At 34.3% G+C, this 20,043-nt stretch overlaps 3 protein-coding genes, 2 long non-coding RNA genes and 1 pseudogene across 7 annotated transcripts; 2 read left to right on the top strand and 4 right to left on the bottom strand.

Moving 5' to 3' along the window:
* Nucleotides 40-2,954, bottom strand: LOC104791762 (U-box domain-containing protein 14). The gene is made up of 4 exons (XM_010517725.2): nucleotides 2,494-2,954; nucleotides 1,916-2,032; nucleotides 1,392-1,805; nucleotides 40-1,299 (listed from the first exon to the last, which is right to left on the bottom strand). Exons 1-4 carry the CDS (start codon nucleotides 2,770-2,772, stop codon nucleotides 214-216), a joined length of 1,896 nt encoding a protein of 631 aa, XP_010516027.1. The 5' UTR covers nucleotides 2,773-2,954; the 3' UTR covers nucleotides 40-213.
* LOC104791761 (ras-related protein RABF1) lies at nucleotides 3,447-5,792 on the bottom strand. Of its 2 annotated transcripts, none has more exons than XM_019246816.1 (8): nucleotides 5,604-5,792; nucleotides 5,286-5,368; nucleotides 5,105-5,188; nucleotides 4,844-4,938; nucleotides 4,661-4,766; nucleotides 4,127-4,216; nucleotides 3,948-4,034; nucleotides 3,447-3,694 (listed from the first exon to the last, which is right to left on the bottom strand). In XM_019246816.1, the coding sequence occupies exons 1-8, from the start codon at nucleotides 5,626-5,628 to the stop codon at nucleotides 3,653-3,655; spliced, it is 612 nt and encodes a 203-aa protein (XP_019102361.1). In that variant the 5' UTR covers nucleotides 5,629-5,792; the 3' UTR covers nucleotides 3,447-3,652. The 2 variants fall into 2 exon arrangements, with proteins under 2 accessions (XP_019102361.1, XP_010516026.1); XM_010517724.2 differs by having other exon boundaries at nucleotides 5,286-5,365; nucleotides 5,604-5,790.
* LOC104791757 (vacuolar amino acid transporter 1-like) lies at nucleotides 10,400-13,797 on the top strand. The gene is made up of 12 exons (XM_010517723.2): nucleotides 10,400-10,755; nucleotides 10,844-11,130; nucleotides 11,399-11,613; nucleotides 11,730-11,753; nucleotides 12,124-12,304; nucleotides 12,394-12,613; nucleotides 12,696-12,831; nucleotides 12,927-12,946; nucleotides 13,058-13,203; nucleotides 13,282-13,325; nucleotides 13,430-13,492; nucleotides 13,585-13,797. The coding sequence occupies exons 1-12, from the start codon at nucleotides 10,562-10,564 to the stop codon at nucleotides 13,681-13,683; spliced, it is 1,629 nt and encodes a 542-aa protein (XP_010516025.1). The 5' UTR covers nucleotides 10,400-10,561; the 3' UTR covers nucleotides 13,684-13,797.
* Nucleotides 13,757-15,177, bottom strand: LOC104791758 (annotated as a pseudogene).
* Nucleotides 16,172-18,013, bottom strand: LOC104749790. 2 transcript variants are annotated; one of them, XR_768955.2, is made up of 7 exons: nucleotides 17,754-18,013; nucleotides 17,480-17,536; nucleotides 17,075-17,176; nucleotides 16,785-16,952; nucleotides 16,617-16,681; nucleotides 16,452-16,519; nucleotides 16,172-16,374 (listed from the first exon to the last, which is right to left on the bottom strand). It is a non-coding gene; the product is annotated as an uncharacterized LOC104749790 (long non-coding RNA). The 2 variants fall into 2 exon arrangements; XR_768956.2 differs by having other exon boundaries at nucleotides 17,480-17,522.
* On the top strand, nucleotides 18,338-19,176 carry LOC104791755. The gene is made up of 2 exons (XR_768954.2): nucleotides 18,338-18,708; nucleotides 18,816-19,176. It is a non-coding gene; the product is annotated as an uncharacterized LOC104791755 (long non-coding RNA).

Here is a 20,043-nt window from a genome sequence, read left to right as displayed (position 1 = left end):
TGATAAAATGGACTGAATAATACTTGAAAACAAGCGCAATTAAAAATAGGTTTGTTTATAAATATCAAATAAAGTTATACACAAATTTGAGTCAATAATTACACATAACGTCATTACATGAGATTATTTTGTCAGACTTAATCCAAAGTTACCTATACACACAACATACCCTACACTGAAACAAACAAACAACATTCCACAAGAGCGAGGCTTTCATGGAACATTAGATACTACAACACCTTCGATTTGCTGAATGAGCTCCAACAAGCTCGCAGCTTTCCTCTTTGCTCTATCAGTTCCATTCTCAGTAAGTTCTTTCAAGGCAATATCTGCACCAACCTCTCTTGCTACATTTAGCCTCTCCATATTCCCAATACATAGATACCAAAGTATTGCTGCAGCATTTTCCCGGTTCCTTGGTGACCCTGTCCTAATAATATCAACCAACACCGGGATCGAATCTGCTTCAGCTATCGCTGCTTTCCCTTCTTGGTTTGTCGAAAGAATAGCCAGTATGGCTAGAGCCTCATCCACCATTCCCCCACCTGCATCTTTCAGTAATCTGGTCAGAGGATCAACGATACCGCCTTTAACCGCCCTTGATTTGTTCCCCTGGTATATGCATAAATTGAAAATCGCTGTTGCAGCATCTTTTTTGCCTCTTCGGGTTCCTTCCTCAAGCAAGCTTATAAGGGCTTGGATAGCTCCAGCAGCACCTATTGCCACTTTGTTTTCATCTATAACAGATAAACTGAAAAGGGTTGCAGCTGCGTTCTCTCTAGCCTCCATGCTTCCGTTTCTAAGTACTTCTACTATATCCGTTATGGCTCCTGCATCAACGATGGCACCTTTGTTCCCTTCATTTATAGAAAGATTGAGAAGAGCCGTCACGGAATGTTCTTGTGTCCGAGGATCTGGTGAGGATAGAAGATCTACAAGGAATGGTATGGCTCCAGCTTCAGCGATACAAACTCTGTTATCCACGTTCCTCTTGGCTAGTAACCGTAATTCTCCAGCTGCAGCTCTTTGCTGTTCTGTAGTACCGTTGTCCAATTTATCTAACAAGTAAAGGACAAACGCTCGATCACAATCTGAAGAGCTGCTTCCTCCTAGTTTTGTGGTTCTGCAGCTCCCTTGATTTTGTGGTAACTCAATGCCATTGCTTTCACACCACAGAGCAATGAGACTCTTTAACACGTAATTAGGTGTTAATCCAGCATGCAAAAGTGTCTCCTGAGATTTCGGACAGGTTTTATGACCAGCATCCAGCCACTTCTGAATGGATGATCTTTCATATGTCTACAAGGTCGAAAAAAATCAGCTATAACAACAAACACACAAGTGTAATAATCAAATTCACAACAATGCACAAGGAACTAGCAAAAGCAGACCTGGCCAGTAGAGACGATAACAGGATCTTTCATCAGTTCAAGTGATATCGGACAACGAAAATACTCTGGTATAACAGGAGAACGATGTCTCGAAATGATTCGGTTGCCGGTGGATGTATCGGGTTCTGAACTTTCCATAGTTGCACAGTCTACCAGCTTTTTAAGAAGTGAGGACATCCTTTGGAAATAGTCATCAGGGTCCCCATCATATGAAAGAAAATATTCATGTATTGCATGCGATTCTTTCTTCAGCTCATCGATGGTACTGAGTTGGAGTTCCTGTGATAGTCTTTTGAGGATTTTAGGGTCAGGATCCATCACATTCTCTACAATGTCTAGATCATGGCTAAGCTGTACATCAGACTCATCCCCTCTTTCTTTTGCTCTCTTGAACTGAGAATGCAGAAGCTCTACCTACAAATTCAGAGAGCAAATAGTTTTGACCAAAGAAAAAAAAAAGTCTCTGAATTTCAAAATTTTGTATTTGTCTTCAAACCACAAAAACCATTTCCCTTGGGAAATACCTGTTCTCTGACCTCCTCTGATACATCAATCTTATCATAAGAAACCTGACTTAACGCTGCTTCTATCTCCACTGTCATGTCGCGAAACTTCTGCACAACAGAACCCCTATCGAAGACCTGCCAGCAGAGAGAACACGAAAAAGGTCTCTTAACTTTTTTGATTTAAGGTGAATTCTTGGTGCTATAGAGACGGTAGTGAGCTCCCATACAATAAACAAATCACACAATCCTACATAAATCATTGATCACCAAAGCAATGACAACTACAACAACATATTTTTGCAGAACATCAAAATACATAAGAGGAAATGCTAGTGAATCTAAAACCATAATAATTGCCACAAAACAAAACACATGACTCTTCCTCTGTTATGGCAGACTCAATTCGAATCTCGGTTCATCCAAAAACCAAAGAAACAAGTATAGAAAGACAAAGACAAACAGCAAAACCCTAAACAACAAAATCTTTAAAACCCTCGAAATAGAAAGAGAAAACAAAGGGAATTTGCTAACTTTGCCGAAGAGTTTACATATAATAAAAACCTTAAAGAAGAGAGGCAAAGTAATGAGTGGGTAACCTGAAAAAGCTTGCTTCCTCCATTGACCGATCGAAAAAGCTCAAGACTTGAATCAAGAGCGATGCTCATAACCTCGAACCCTGGAATTTGATCATCCTTCAATTCCACATTGACGTCAATCAATTCCTCGAAGAAAGGGCTGAGAAGCGTGATCCTACGAACAAGATCGCCTTGGATCCTCCCAATGAAACCCCTCGAAGACGAAAACCCAGAAATTTCTTTGATAGAGTCAACGATTCGAGTCATCAGCTCCTCGTGGGAACAATTCGTTAATACCATCCTTAAGATTTTGCTCCCCAGGGCTTCTCAAAGGGGTTTTAAAGAAACAAAATAAGAATCTCCTTGGTGAAGGAGGAACAAAAATGTACTATGTATTAAGCCAAAATACACATAACAGTTTATTTATTACAACCAAACGTGATAAGAAATACGTATTTGGACATGAAGAAGTCACTTTTTGTCCATTTTCAGACCAATCAGTAATGACATTAACAAGTTTCTATTTTAGTTTGTCGTTTTTAAGTTTATATCTACGAAATTGATCTATGATTCATGTATTTAATTAAAGTTGACCGAAACAAACATCATATTAAGAGAAGTCAAAACCTTCGGCCACGACCTCTGAGTAGGTCTAGTTACGACTTAGTATGAAGAATCGTCTCATGTGTTGTAATGACCGTTTGTAATATAGTGGATGTCTCAAACCTGCTTTAGTCTCTTTGAAATGGTCAAGCTATTTCTTAATTAGGTTTTTATAGAGTATAAAAGTCAAAACCTAAATTAAGGAACCATCTCTCTCTCTCTCTCTCATGTGCAATGATCTTTGCATCCACCTGGTATTGAATTCGCCAACAATGCATGCATTGATCATTTGAACTTCGAAGTAAGCTTTTACTCTTCTCTCCTGCTGATGGAATCACATGAACCCTACTCAAATATGTACTGATGGTTCATTGCTAAATATAACTTGGGTTTCCACTTTTGATTTTGAGGTTTGCAATATATTCCCCAGTTCCATTCAACATCAAATCTTCACATTATACAACACACAGAGAAATATTGTTGTTAAACATTACATTTAAAGTATGAAAAAGATTAGTAGTACGGAAATAGGTTTTTTTGCTTTCTCTGAAGATGAGATGATTCAGCAACACTCCAATCATGACGAAGGAGTAGGACGAGGTAGCCTTTTGCCAATTTCCTATCAGACATGTACACCAAAGATTAATTCAAAATAACTTTTATATTGGCTTGTTTTCAACAAGTTATTAAATAAAATCCTGGAAGTAGCTATAAAAGAATAAGAAATCCCAATCAGTAACCAAAGATCTCACTGCCTATCACATTTTCATTCTCCATATCCAAGGTAACGAAAAAAACGGATGACAAAAGCTCACTAAATGCAGATGACAAGACAATAGATCATAATCCAAAGGCAATAAAGATATGCTTACCTCAAACAGTTCATTTATGTTATCTGCTGTCTTGGCTGACGTCTCAATAAAGAACATGCTGTTCTTCTCTGCAAGCTCCATCCCATCCTGTTTTCAGAGAAAATGTGATTTGCGCTAAAGAAGCAAGTGACAACAAAATATTCTACTGAATCTAGATGAAGTTTTTTATGCATACTCACCTCGGTTGGTACTTCTCTTTTTTCATGTAGATCAGCTTTGTTACCCACCAAAGCCATAACAATATCTGGGCTTCCATGTTTTTGCAGTTCCTATCAGATTTAAGGGCAGGGGGGTAAACAACAGCACTAGAGAAACAAAATATTAATATCCTTCCTACACGGAGTTGTACCAAATGGTTTCATGGTATTGAGCCAGTGTGCACATAAATAGGTCAGAAAGGTCAGAGAAGACGACAAGTTGCTCAACAATCACAGCACGGTATCCTAGTATATTCTATGCTGAGTAAAAAAGCTGGCTTATGTTTGGATATATCGTTTCCTCTGAGTGGCTGTCATAAAGGATGGCAAGTCACTCGACTATATCAGCAACAAGATAGCTGCCAAGTTGGAGGAATTTGGGCAAATCAATGTTACAGTCATTTCAATCATTTAGGTTTTCACTCTTCCTATGGTTCAAAAAATTTCAGCTCAGAAGCGATTGCATGAATCCTAAGAACATGAAGGTAATCGAACCGTTTGAAAATGAAAACATACCTTAACCCAATACTGTGCTTTCTTGAAAGATTCAGGGCTGGTTATATCATATACAATAACAGCAACTCCAGCTCCACGATAGTATAGTGGTGCAAGAGCAGAATACCTATAAAATGAAGTGAATACAGATTAATCCTAGCAAGCAGGCAAAGCGTTTATTAATCTGCGTAAAGGATTTATCACCTTTCCTGCCCAGCTGTATCCCATATTTCAAACTTCACCGTGGTAGAGTCTTGCAAGGCTATTGTTTGAGACAAGAACGAGGCTCCAACAGTTACCTGATAATACATAACTAGTAGTTTTGAGATTCAATACAGATAAGAATACTGTTTATACCCATTCACATGCCACATATAAGACCACAGAGTTCTAAAACAAGTGTAAGATGGATCAATAAAGACTACTAGATAACAATGTTTTTTTTATTGTTTTTTTTTTACTTACCTTAGATGTAGCATCAAACTGACCACGGACAAATCGAAGAACAATACAGCTTTTACCGACACCAGAATCACCTAATAGAACTAACTGCATTCAAGTGAATCTCATGAATCAGTCAGTCAAGCAACAAAGCAGTCGCAACATTTCTTAAAAAGATGAGAGCAAAAAAAAACAAAAATGGCACCTTAACACGTAGATTTTTGGCATCAGCTGAAACAGCATTCTCAGTATTGTTAAGACCACTTAATGTTCCAGAGTTCCTCTCTGCTACACACAAAACAAAACACACTAACCATTAAAACGATTCGGAAACCCTAACCAAAATATCAAAATCCCCAATTTTGGGGAAGTTTCTCGAATTCAACCCCAGATTATGAAAATTGGTGATGAAATAACTCGAGGGTCTCTAAAAATTCTCACTTTTGATTCCAACAGCAAGAAAGAAAAACAAAAAATCAACAAAATACAGACAGGACCCAAAAAAAAAAAAAAACAAACTTGCCTGGAAGAGAAGCAGCACATCCCATAGTTGACCCCTGAATAGATAATTAATGAGATTACAGCTGAGAGATGATCGTATCCAAGTTTTGGTCGCCGTTGATGGCGAGTTGAAGAAGACGAAGAAGAAGAAGAAAGAATCGTCAAATTAAAATTTTCGAATCGATTATTTTTTTTATCGTGCTTGACTTTACCAACGATTTATCGAGTTTCATTTTTTCTTTTTTCTTTTATTAAAAAGGCTCTTTTTATGGGGAGCTTTAACCAATTTCCAAATTATTTTATACATATGGATCATGGATGTTTTTTTTTTTCTTTTTCAGATACAGTACATGGATTTTTGCATTTTCCACACAGTAATGATTTATGAACAAATGTATTTACGTCATTTATTTAGAGAGAACAAACAAAAATATCAAGAAAAAACTCATTAATTACAGTACGTAAATTTCTAAGATGATTAGTGAAAAGTGAAATTAACCTAATTAATAATTTTTTGTATATACTGTAATTGTTCTAAAATAATTTGGAAATTGGTTAAAGCTTCAGAGTCCAATATGATTATTGGAAGACAATATTATTTAGTTACTTGTTACGGTACAATTAAAAATAACTGATTGTTTAGTTATTAGTTTTTTTTTTTTTTAATTAGAAGATAGACTATTTTACTCGGAAACTCTTCGAACATCCATATTCATCGATTGCTATTGAGAGCACAAAATCAAACGTTTTTGTTTTGAGAGCTATAAGAAAAAAACAAATTGTGTTGATAAATTCTAAACAACAACTTTATCTATAAATTTACTTCTTCTTTTTTTTCTTTCATATAGTATGTAACATTGCTAAATATTATACACGAGAATACAAACACAATTAATTAACGAATACATGCATACATGGGTTTTATTCAAGAAATAACCCAAGCATATATAGAGAGAGAAAAAAATACAAATATTTGAAAAAGAACAAGGGTGAAAAATATACATTCAAGCATATACAAATTCATGAGATATTGTAGGGGATTCGTTACTTTATGGCTCAGGAATGGCTCTCTGTTGTAGAACAAAGTGTTGAACCTAAAGGATGACTGTTAATGTAGCGGCTAGGAGCTGAATTAAAGTGAAATCCTTTTGGCAAACAATCGTTCACGGATCCACCGCGAAATGCGTCTTGTTCACCACCGCTTGTGTAAATAGTATTCGTACTCGTGTGCCCTGGATTATAAGTTCTAATAAAGGCCTCGATGCACATACAAAGTTTGTTCGAGGAGAAAAAAGGAAAAGAGACATATATATGTAGAGCAACACAACGAAGGAAATGTAGCTCGGCATTTACTAACTGAGTTTAGCTATCAACCTTTGCGCTATAGTTTCTTGTGTTCTTGATGAGGAAGATATGTATTCTGGCTCTCTATTTATATGTGTGTGTGTGTATATTTGCTTGTGATCTTTGTATTGACCAAGTTACGTATGTGTATCCTTGCGTGGTCGGCGTTGAAATAGAACAACTCACATCGAACACTTTTTTGATAATATGCTCGTGCTTCTCTTTACTCCAAACCTTCTCCAAACTTTGATTTCCAAGTCATAATTCCACGTTACTATTCGATTTCTTTCAACCTACGATTTTTAAAAGGAAATATGAAGAAAAAAAGACATAATCAAACTATTACAATAAAAAGGTTATACTAACAAATAAAAATCTGAAAGTAGCTAGAAATGGTTTAGTGCAATAATACTTGCTACCAAAACATTAAAATTTAGATTTTATATAAGTCTCTACGATTATCTAATGGTTAATAAATACATAATTACGAAATATTTATATATATTAATATTGTGTAATAATAAGAATATATATATATATATATAACTGAAAAAGAAATCTTTTTGTCCGACGTGGATAATAGAACTGCAGATCAAAACATGGGAAGAGAGGGAGAATCTAAATTGTACACCTAAATTAGATCCTAAAGGCTGATCTAAAGTTGACAAGTGTTAAATTAAAACTCATGCTATTTAGATCTTCTCTATGTTTACTACAACTACATAATCTGTGAGATTTAACCATGTAAACCAATAAGAGAAAAACATCTGGATAATGGAACCAATAAGTGAACAACATGTGGATGATGATGACACGTCAAATATTGTAATCTCATGTCTAATGTACCGGTTACATGAGTGAGTTGTCCTTGCCACGAGTCCTAAATGTTTCTCTTACAAATGATGATTGTATGCTTTTGAGATATTTGCGCGAGAATCCTATGAAAAAATCTGTATCAAATTTGTATCCGAATGATTAAAACTTCTTAACCTCAAATCAAATTTTGTTTGTTTTTGGTCTGTAAATTTTTGTTACAAAGATTAAAAGATTAAAGAATGATGTAACCAAATCTTTTAACCAAACTATTCTTTACTACTTGGAAAAAGAAGAATTTACCAAAGACTTGGTGCATCATGATGCTATATATAATGGTATATTCTATTTATGTGGTATAGTAAACGATGTTTGAGCCCAACTTTCGTAGTCGTTATCTGCAAAGAGTTTCAAGATGAGATGAATGACAGTCATTGTGGAAAATGTAATCGTTTTGTTTTCTATGCCGTTTAAACATTATTTACTAGGACATATCTCAGTCTATAAGACACTTTGGCTAATTTGCGGACAGTTAATGGATTGTCAGACGAAAAAAAATATTTCAAGTTAATTTCTATTTTTTTTTCTTCTTAAATCAGTTATTCTATAATCTAGAAAACAATTTAGTTGACCAAAAAAAGTATATATATATTTAGGTGGTGATTTATAAAGCACTAAAAACATACTTATAAATGAATCTCCAAACATAACCGAAAAAAATGAATTAAGTAGCTGGTTGACAAAGACAAACTACGTACATGACCCAATCAAACCTCATTTCTAAGACTATTTCCGAGAAATTCAAGTCTTTTCGCATAGTATTTTTTTTCATACTTCTTTACGGATAAAACTCACAGATCATCTTTGTAATTTTGTAAGAAACAAGGTTAGCGATCTGATCATCAAATTATTAGGTGTCTCTGTTTGTTTGTTATATCTGATCAAGAGTTCCCTGCCACGTTTATGGGGGTAATCCTTGCGGCATCTCAAACACGTTTTCATGCGTTTTGACCTTATGGACTATTTCTGGAACGGCATCGACTTCAATAAAAAGGATATACCTACCCTTAAGTTAACCCGTTAAATCTCTATTTTTTTACATTTCTAAGTTTTTTTTTTGGTTTATTGATGTTAAACATTTCTAAGATTTACTAACGACTAATCAGGCACTACAATACAACTTCATATAATCATACTAATAAAAGTTTTGGGATCGGTGTTCCGTCCGTGTATGCATGTGTCAAGCTTCTTATCGCCTATAACACAGATTAACATGACTCATCATATATAGATCATAATGCACAAGTGTGAAGTAATCCCAAAACAACCAATTACGTGATACATCTACTTGGCAAAATAATTGAAAACAACTATAATGAACAAAATCAGCATGTGAGGATGTAAGATATTTTATATAGCTGGAAGCGGCGAATAAAAAGAGATTAAATGTGCGCATGTTCTTTTTTCGGTTTTTGATCAAATATGGACATGTTCTTGAGTTCTGGTGCCATTCTAACATAACAAACTTCCAAATTTTTCACAAAAACAGATCCACCCACCCATGTGGACGTGGTTTTACCCTCGCCAATAAGGTTTTTTTTTTTAATGTTGTTCTAATACAATAACATTACAAACCTAAAATACAGATATCTGAATCTTATATAAGAAGTATTGTTCTATTAAAATGGAGGAGAGGATTGATTTTTTGAATTTTGTGTGTATTTAAAATCTATGAAGCTTTGCTATTAATCTTCTTATATACATTTTTTAGGGGGTGTTATTGAATTCTAATTCATAAATAATTCTGAAAACTTCAATAAAATCACCAAAAGTGAATAAGTGAAAGATATTTAAGTAATTTTTTTTTTAGCACCGAAATATTTTTAAGTATTGTTAGAGAGTATTCTATAGTTTTGTTGATTAGTTTTCTAAAATCTTATAAGTAGAGGTTATTGATTTGAGATTTGAATAGAGTTTTAATAGACTTAAAATGTTCTGTAGAATATGTTGTTATTAGATCAAGATTTTGTTAAACTCTGTTAAAGATTAGTGTTATTAGTTTGTGATTTGTAAAAAATCATTTAAAATCTTAACAAATTTGGATTATTGGATTAAAAATTTTATAAACTTTTTAATGACTTTATAAAAGTTTTAATCCAATAAACTAAATCTTTTAAGGTTTTATATGATTTTTTTACAAATCACAAACTAATAATACTAAACTTTAGCAGAATTTAACAAAATCTTGATATTATAAAAATAGATTCTACATAACATTTAAAGTCATTAAAACTCTATTCAAATCTCAAACCAATAACCCCCACTTAGTATAATTAATCATCTCTAGTGACAAAGAAATAAAATTTATTGATAAAAATATAAATAAATAGCCTAGCTAGTATTTATTATTGATTCTTGCATTAAACAAGTCAATTGGAAGGAAACTTTGAAAAAAAAAATTATTACCACTTTGCACTTTTTATATATAGAATGAAATATGAATTTATTTTTCCTTCTATAGTGATATATAATTTGTAAAACATATCATTATTTCTCATATTCATAAAAAGATAATGCATGGATTTAGATATTGTACTATAGTTACAAACTTGACCTAACCATGGTTAAACTCTGATATATATGAATGACTCACGTTTCAACGGCTCTTTACTCTTCGACAAAGTTTTTCGTTGCCCTTTCACTCCCCTAGACTCCTACTTTGTGAATCCATTTTTTTGTTTTGTTTGTTTCTTGTGTGTAATTTAATTAAAGATTCTCTGAAAACTTAATAGCATCCATAAATTGGATAAGGATTGTGTGAGAATGAATCACTCAACTTCTGATCAGAGCCTCTACCTTGAGAGCGAAGAAGGAGACGACGAGAGAAAGAACTTGTCTGACCATGAAGACGACGATGGAAGTCTTTCTGATTCTTCTCATGACGCTTACAATCAAAACCATCATGATCATCACTCTAAAGCTAGCCCATACTCAACGGCATGGCCAAAGAGTTATAGGTATATAGATATTGTGATTCTTTAATTTTGTTACACTTTTGATTTTGTCATCTTCACCAATTATGAAAACTCATGTTAAATGTTTCAGGCAGTCGATTGATCTGTATGGAAGTCTACCGTCACCCAATTTGGGTTTTCTGGCTAATTCTTCAATGTCGAGATTAGGAAGCTCTTTCTTGTCCTCCACCATGACAAGAAGACATACTCCAGAAACATTACCTTGTACTGTTACAAAGCCGCTGCTAGAAGATGATGAAGAAGCACCAAAGCATAAACGTAGCTCTCATTTCCTGCTTCCGTCCAAACCATCATCTATGGTGTCTCATGAAATGGCAATCTCCAAAGATAGCTCGTTTGGCCAGGCTGTTCTTAATGGTGAGTATCATCACTATCACTTAATTATGCTTAAAAAAAATTATTTTATTCTAAAGTGATAACTTGTAGTTATATACTAATTAAATAAGAGATCTAACATTAACATTTGCCCGGTATGATTCAAAAAGTTATCCACTACTTACAGACAATACAAACAAAACTTGTGAATGGTGGACAAAAAACAATCTGACTAGTTTGCTCTGTTCTCACTGACACTAAACCTTATTTAGTTAAAATTCTCTGAGTGAGGACATACATGTGTGTGCAGGAGTGAATGTTTTATGTGGGGTTGGAATATTGTCAACACCATATGCTGTGAAGGAAGGAGGATGGTTAGGACTTTTCATTCTCTTTGCATTTGGTATCCTCTGTTTTTACACCGGTTTGCTTCTGCGTTACTGCCTTGACAGCCACCCTGACATCCAGACCTATCCCGATATTGGCCATGCTGCTTTTGGTTCCTTCGGCCGCATCCTTGTCTCGGTAAGTAGCTGATGAAAGTCATCACCTACATAATAAACTTTTGAGGTTTATTATTTTTAGATATCAATAATGTCATGCTTTCTAATTTCCTTTTTTTTTTTTGGCTTTGGTTGCAGATAATACTTTATCTGGAGCTATATGTAAGTACAACTTGCAATTCCTCCAATAATTTGCTTTATATTTTATAAATACAGACAAAATAAAAATTTGTTATTGTTTAACTAGAATGAATCTCTAGACAACACCTTTGGCCAGGGACCACATGGTAGAGTAGACATTAGACAACACCTTTGGCCAGGGTCCATATATCTTGTTTCCCTCTCTCTTGTTTCATTGATGGAGCATTTGGTTTTTCTTTTCTTTTTTTATATAAGTTGAAAAATCATTAACCACACTGCAAATATGACAGAAAATTCCACAATTGCTTTGTCTTCTTAGATGAATTCTGAATGTTCTTTTATATAAAGTTAGTTGCACAAAGTTTGATATATATGTTTTATGTGCATGCAGGCTATGAGTGTTGAATACATCATTTTGGAAAGTGATAATCTTTCATCTATGTTTCCAAATGCCAGTCTAAGTATTGGAGGGTTACAGTTAGATGCACCTCATCTATTTGCTCTGCTTACCACCCTAGCTGTTCTCCCAACCGTTTGGCTTCGAGATCTCAGCATGCTAAGTTACATTTCAGGTATAAAATATCAAATTTAAAAGTTATCTTTTGAGGACTCATTTTTTGATATACAAATCTTATAATGATTTCTATACTTAATCTTGCAGTTGGAGGGGTAATTGCATCAGTGTTGGTGGTTTTGTGCTTGTTTTGGATTGGTTTGGTTGATGATGTTGGAATTCACAGCAAAGGAACTCCTCTAAACCTCGCAACATTACCGGTTTCTGTAGGACTATATGGTTACTGTTACTCAGGACATGGTGTTTTCCCTAATATATATACCTCTATGGCCAAACCCTCTCAGTTTCCTGCTGTTCTCTTGACATGGTAATCTTATAACACATTACAATTCTATGTAAAAAAGTCTTAAATTGTTTTCTGAAGTTTTTAATTTGGATTTTTTTCGCAGTTTTGGAATTTGTACTCTGATGTATGCGGGTGTAGCTGTTATGGGATATAGCATGTTTGGAGAATTAACAGAATCACAGTTCACTCTTAACATGCCTCAAGATTTGGTTGCATCTAAGATTGCTTTGTGGACTACAGTAAGTTTTTTTTTTGTCTTTCCTCTTCTTATTTCTTGTTAGACTTTACCTTGAGAGTATTAATCATCTAATACATTTCTTATGCTTTTTTGCAGGTAGTTAATCCATTTACCAAATATCCTTTCTCAAGAAATATTCAGAAACTTTTCACTTATTTCTGTAGTTTTTTTTATTGGCTTATATTCTTAAAACTGTAAAAATTGTGTGGCCTTAACGAAGAAAGCACATATGCTTTGACAATATCTCCAGTTGCTATGAGCCTTGAGGAGTTAATACCATCAAACCATGGCAAGTCACGTTTCTATGCAATCGCCATTAGAAGTGCATTAGTCTTCTCTACTTTGCTCGTTGGTCTTGCGATTCCCTTCTTCGGTAAGGAAATTTTTTTTCACTTCTTTTGCACTTATAGATTCGTTTAATAGTGATATGTGGCACTCATGATTCTTGCAGGCCTTGTGATGTCATTGATTGGATCTTTCTTGACAATGCTCATTGTAAGTTGCATATTGTTTCATCCTTTTCTGGTTATGCTAAGCAAATATAAATATTGCAATTTCATAGATGAATTTGATAAGCCTGACAATTTTTCTGGACACAGACGCTGATACTACCACCGGCTTGTTTTTTGAGCATCGTAAGGAGTAAAGTAACTCCTACTCAGGTATGGCCTGCTCACTTTTTGGTAGCCAAACCAAAAATCAAATTTCTTCATATTGGAATCAAAGTAACAAGCCTGTGGTGGTGTGTTTGTAGGTGATGGTCTGCATCTTAATTATGATAGTAGGAGCAGTATGTTCAGCAATTGGCACATATTCAGCTCTAGCAAAGATCATTGAGAAGTTGAACACCTAAAACTGATCAACCCTGAGATATTTAATCATTTTGTCTCTCTTGAGATTTTGTTCTTGTCCTAAAAATTAATAGAAACTCTCAATTTATATGAAACATTCCAAACACATACCAGGATAACGTCTTCTGCATTTGAATATACCAAACAGTGAACTACCAGAAAAGATAACAATACTACTAGAACATAATGTGAAAGATCCATTCCATAATACTTAATTAGCAAAAAGCAACAAGAGCTCTCTCTCTCTATTCGGTGGACATGTTTCCGCCAGCTAAATCTTCAGGTGTTAAGTTAAGAGAATCCATTGATCCACTCTTGAATTCTTCCCCACGAGAAGCAAGAAAGTCCTCCACGCTTCCAGGCTCCCCGAACCAACCACGACGGTCTGCAATCAAATGTAGATTATCACACCCTCCACATCGCACCACCACAACACCTTTCTCATAAGATTCTCGGCTCGCCATCTTCATAGATCTTGTTTCACAGACCTTGCAAGTAAAGACCATCATGAAGTCATGCCTCGGGTTAATTTTCAACTGGGACTTGTACTTCACCATCAGGTCCTCAGAGGCTGTCGAACTTTGGCCGACTCAGTAGCAGAGTTTGAGGAGTTGCAAACATTGGTTACTGAAGCTTCGTTAGCACCACGGGTTACACAGAACTGTCTCTGTAGTAATCTTCCATATCCATTATTCCTACTGAAGAGTGAGTTTGATAGCGACAACTGCTCTATTGAGACTATATTTTCATAAAAAAAAATAACAGAGAAAGATCAATAAAAGTTAACAGTAGTTGTAGTTGTAGTTGCACGCAGCTAAAACAGTCAATACCATAACAGGCCATCATAGAACCTCCTAGGATACATGCTAACCAGGACATATGTAAGTATTAGTCATAACTCATAACTTAACAATAGAATGCTTTCATAAGAGCTCAAATCAAGAGAAGTATAAGCAGGACACGCCCAATGTACAAGACAAAGCACGTTTATGCGTATTCATAACCTTCAGTTTCTTATAGGCCTTCTCAAAGTCCAAAATGTAACAGAGCAAAGACAGTTTTAGATGTTAAATCATGTGTGACTACGAGTACTCATCATCACACTATTGTCTCAAATCCCTAAAGGCTTACCAAAACTACCCAATACTAAAATCTCCCTAAAACTATTACCCAAAAAGAGGACAAAGAATCGAAAAAAAATCCAAGTTTTTTGTTAACAACAACACTAAGTTATATGATACGAAGACATATCCGACCGAAACAGAGCAAACTTAAAGTTTACGATTTTGGGTAAAAAAAAACAAAATTAGGGAAGAGAAAAAGATGAGACCTTGAGAGAGAGGAATTCGATGTTGTTGGTTACTGAAGAGAGACAAAGCTCGTCTCATAGCAAGCAACCTAGCCGCCATTGATGATCACCTGTTTCTTCTTCTTCTTCGGCGACAAGTTGAGATAGAGAGAGAGAGAGAGTTGAGGACTCGACCCTAGTATTTTCTTTTTTTTTGACAATCGACCCTAGTATTTTCTTTTTTTTTTGACAATCGACCCTAGTATTTTCGTGAAATTGTGGAATCGCAATTCGCAACCTTTTTTTTCTTTTTCTTTTTTTTTTTTTATTATTAGCGTACACTGACCTTTTTTAAATTTAATTTTTAGCCAATATTTATTTTATTTTTATACTGGAGGAAAAAGAAAATGAGTTTGTGAATTAATAAGCAGGAGAAAAATAGCTAAATTAAAATTTTAAAAATATAAATAAAAGTATAAATATAGATAAAAATATAAATAAATATAAATTTTTATTTGCTCATAATTATAATATTAAAATTACTATTTTATATTTAACAAAATAATGATACAAATACAACAAACAATATAAAACTGTAATAATACGTCAAAAATAAAATACTATAATATTTTAAAATAATTAGTATTTAAATAGATTAATGGATTTACCTAACAATTAAAAATAAATATTATCTCAAATAAAATATTTTTAAAAAAAAATAAAACAATAATTTTTATTATTATATTATAAATTTTTTTAAAAATGTTAAACCGGATATATCCTAGTTGTAATATAGCTATAGAGTACTGGAAATTAATTATTTTAAAGCATATTTTTTTTCTAAACTATTTGCTTGATGAAGAATATAGAAATTTACAATATTCATTTTGTTTTTAGCATATTGACAATTCACTCTACTGAATATACAATTTAGTTCCTAAAATATTTTAGCTCTACCATCTTCGATTTAAATTCTAGTAATGTAAGTGGCTAAGTGCGAGGAGGGTTTTATAGATAATTGAAAAAATATAGATAAAAGAGTTGAAATATGTACCATGATGGTCCCTTGTATTTAGGGCATCCACAATAGGAGGATATACTTTTGGGGTTGTAAAATTTTTTAATTAATATAATTTGTATTTTTGGTTGAATAAGAATTTTGGGTATTGTAATTAAAATGGTGGGTTCTAATATTGAATCTCTAAATTTGAATTTTTTTTTTGAAAATAAATAAATTAAAGTACAATATAAAATTATTGCATATATCATGTTTCATCAAATCCATGTAGAGAAACAACAACAAACAAAACCAAAATCTCAGACTTCACTTATGAACTGTGTTGATGATAGATACAAAACCTTAAGCGTCTGGGTTGTCTTCATCATTCTTCAAACCATCTCTGATCTGCACATACAGAATTAGAAGAAACCATCGTTAACTATGAATTAAAACAGCAACAGCAATGAAAACCATGAGCAAACCTTAACGCCTTTTAAGTCTGTTGATGATAGTGGTGTCCACAATTTTGGACAGCTTCCAAATAGGTTGGCTGCAATGAATTAGAAAAGAAGAAGATTATTATTGGTTGAATAAACTTGAAACAGAACAAAGTAAAGAAAGGAAAAGAGGATACTGAGATTACTTACGGAGCAAGAAGAGAGAATTTTCCATCGGAGGAAAGGGAACCATATAATATCTCCATCTAGCGAAACTAGCAGCAACAAAAACCATAATAGAATAAAATATATCAGCATCTCTATCTGATCTAAATTGTGTAACAAAGAATAAACTTTAAAAAGGGGAATAAGACTCACACTTATGGATGGGGAATTCGAAGTGGACAAGGAAGACGTATTGTATTGAGTCAAAGACCATCAATCACTAGAATCACTCTGATGTTGTTACCGTGAGCATTCTCATCGGCCAAGTTTTTATTATGAAACTGCATTCATACTTTAAAGTTCAAACCATATCTCTTTGAACTGCACATTGAATCAGAAGAACCATCGTTAATTTTTGAAGTCTGAAATAACAGCCTAAGTTCAAAGCCTAAATCGCAAGTGTTTAATTATTAAAATCCAAGTGAAAAGAAGCTTCATAATACCTGCTTAGTCAGACACTTCTTTTGTTAAAGCAATTGCAGATGTCTCTCTATATGCTGGCTGGTTACTAAGCCCTCCCTTGCCAATGTTTAAAGATGAAAGTCCTGCAAGAGAAAGAAAAGATAATAAGTTCCAGGTAGATTAACAAAGCAGATTCATTAAGCTATGATCAGTCTGTTCTAAAGTGATGAAGACTAGAAAAAGGCATCATCATCGTCGGTAATAATGGGAAGAAAGAGAGCCTTGCATATATCATCTTCCATCTAATCCATATAGAGAAACAACAGCAAACAATTGTGGTGTTGATGATAGAAATATCACAGTCTACACTTATGGATTGTGGTGTTAATGATAGAAATATCACAGTCTACACTTATGGATTGTGGTGTTGATGATAGAAACAAAACCTAAGCAGTCGGAGTCTTCTTCTTCATCGTTATTCAAACTAATCTGCAAATAGAGAACTATCGTTAGTTATCAAGTCTGAATCAAAAACAGCAACATCAATGAGAAAACCAGAAAAGTGGGGAATTTGAACTTCTCCTTTGATCCAAGTTCTAGTAACGGCAATGATATTCCAATAAAGTGGAAATCGAAGAACCCTAATTTGCGAACAGAAACTCAACAACCCTAATCCGTTTAACTAATCACAAATTCATACTATTAAAAAGACAAACTTACCAGCCGATTCCAATTCCTCAATCTCATCCGAATCAATCGACTCCAAAATCAAATCTCAACCAAATCAATCTCGGAGTCGATTCAGTATCCTCCGAATGGCCTCCGCAGGTTCAATATCCTCATCATCGGATCTCCTCTAACCCCAATCTCCTTTGATTACATAGCCTTTCATTCAATCGCCTACCTTTGGCAATTTTGGTGTTCGACCGAGAGAGAAAGAGAGAGAGCGAGAGAGAGATGAAAAAGAATGATATATTCGATCCCAAAAAAAAAAAATCCTACTTCTATTATTCTCCTTAGCCAACGGAAGGGTGACACGTACAGTCTCTTATTCCACAAAACAGATTGCTGAATAAGAGGCTCTCTTATAATTTTTTGTTTTCTCTAATTTATTTTTTTTGTTACTATTACACTAAAACATGCGTTACAATCCAACGTGAAGTCCTTAGACCTTCTCCAACGGGGGTTCATAGAGGAGGTTGTTAGTGTTTTATGGAAAAAGAATAAATCAGTAGAAACAAAAAAAAGTAAAGGGAGTTTCTTATATAGTATTCCGTTGTTTGATCTAAGAGACTGATACGTGTCACGTTTGTGTCGAAAACGAAAAAAAAATTGACAATTGATTTTTTTTCTTTCTCTTCCTCTCCCTCTCCCTCTCTCTCTCTCGATCGAACTTGCAAATTGAATCAAAGGAGATGGAATCAAAAGAGATGGAACAAGGGATCCAATGCTAACATCGGTGGCTAACAGCACTCTCTGTTTTCCGATTGCGTCGTTTCCATCATCCACGTTCCATTCTCATCGACCTCATCGATTCTCGAAACAAATTTCAAGAAACGGGACATGGGTCTGCAAAAGGGGAAGACTTTATGTGAAATCAGAGGCGAAAACGAATGAAGCATCACAAAAATCTACTACGGTATCTTGTGAAACGAATGAAGCATCACAAATTTCAGTGAGTTTTTGTCTTTGCAGTTTGCACTCAGCTTTTTATTGCTCTTTGATAAATGCTTTTAAATTATGCTCAGTGGGGCAAACTTACAATTCTTCACTTTGGTTCAGGTATGATAAGTATTACCAAACTCCTCGTGTTTGGCTGACCGGTTATGATGAGGTTTGCATCTCGTTCATACTTACTTCTAAAGTTCTGGATTTTTGTTGCTTGTTTATGTTTGGAGGAATTGTTACAGGCAAGTATGAGTAAATCTTGGAAATGTTGCTACCAGCTAGTTCAATTCATTACTTTAGCTAGGAAATGGTGTTAATGTTGCAAAGTTTTTGTGTGTGTGTTTTCAGATTTGTGTCCGTTGCGTAGTATGTACCAACCACTGCAATCTAGTTGCAAAGTTTTTGTGTGTGTGTTTCCATGTCTTTTCCTTACATCTGGTTCCATTTTGTAATAATTTGGATGAGTGATGGTTTGGTGCAGTCCCAATGGAGGCGGTTCACTGCAGCACAACCAGGACCACCTCATACTGCTGTTCTCTCTTCCTACTTCTAATCTTCTTCTTCCTTTCACACACTTATACACACGCTTTCTCCTGATTCAATCACTAATCAGACGCAAAAGAGACAAACAAAAAAAAATGGATCACGACAAGTCCACTTCTTGTTGTTGCGTTCTTGATGCTTCTACTTATGTTGGTTTTTGGATTCTCAAGAAACTGCTTACCAGAGGATACTCTGTTCACGCAGCTATTCGTAGAAACAGTATCTTTCTCTGTTCATGCAGCAAATGGTTTCGTTTCTTTGGCTTTGATGTTAGAAATGCAGAAGCAAGGGATTAATCCAAATGAAGACTCTTATGATAAGCTGCTTCAGTGCCTCTGTTACTCTAGATTGACCATGGAAGCGGTTAAGGTGGTTAAAGACATGGCTGCTCTTGATCTCTGGCCTCGTCATAAGCCACACTTGGTTGATTTATATTTTGTGTGAAGAGAAGAAGTTGAGAGAGGCTCGTGCTTTGTTTGCTATAATGGTTCAATCTGGACGATCTTTGTTGAATTGTACTAAACCAGGATTATTGAGAATGCTTAACCATAATCAACAACTTTAGTTTTTTTCTTTCTTCTTTTACAATATGTTGTAAATTTTTTGTAAATGTTATGTAGTAGAATAATAAATTACATTGATTTTTTCCTCATATAAATGTAATCCTTGATATTCTATACTACTTCTATTCTATTTAAAATTTTCAAATTTCAAAATACAATTTTAAAAAAAATAAGAGATCCAAAATTAGAGCTTAGCATTGGAGGAGAAAATTTTAACTAAGAGATCATGAATTCTT

Source organism: Camelina sativa, chromosome 6, assembly GCF_000633955.1.
Source record: "Camelina sativa cultivar DH55 chromosome 6, Cs, whole genome shotgun sequence".
Classification (NCBI taxonomy): domain Eukaryota; kingdom Viridiplantae; phylum Streptophyta; class Magnoliopsida; order Brassicales; family Brassicaceae; genus Camelina; species Camelina sativa.
The sequence above is the reverse complement of the archived record's forward strand: the minus strand, read 5'-3'. Positions and strand labels throughout refer to the sequence as shown.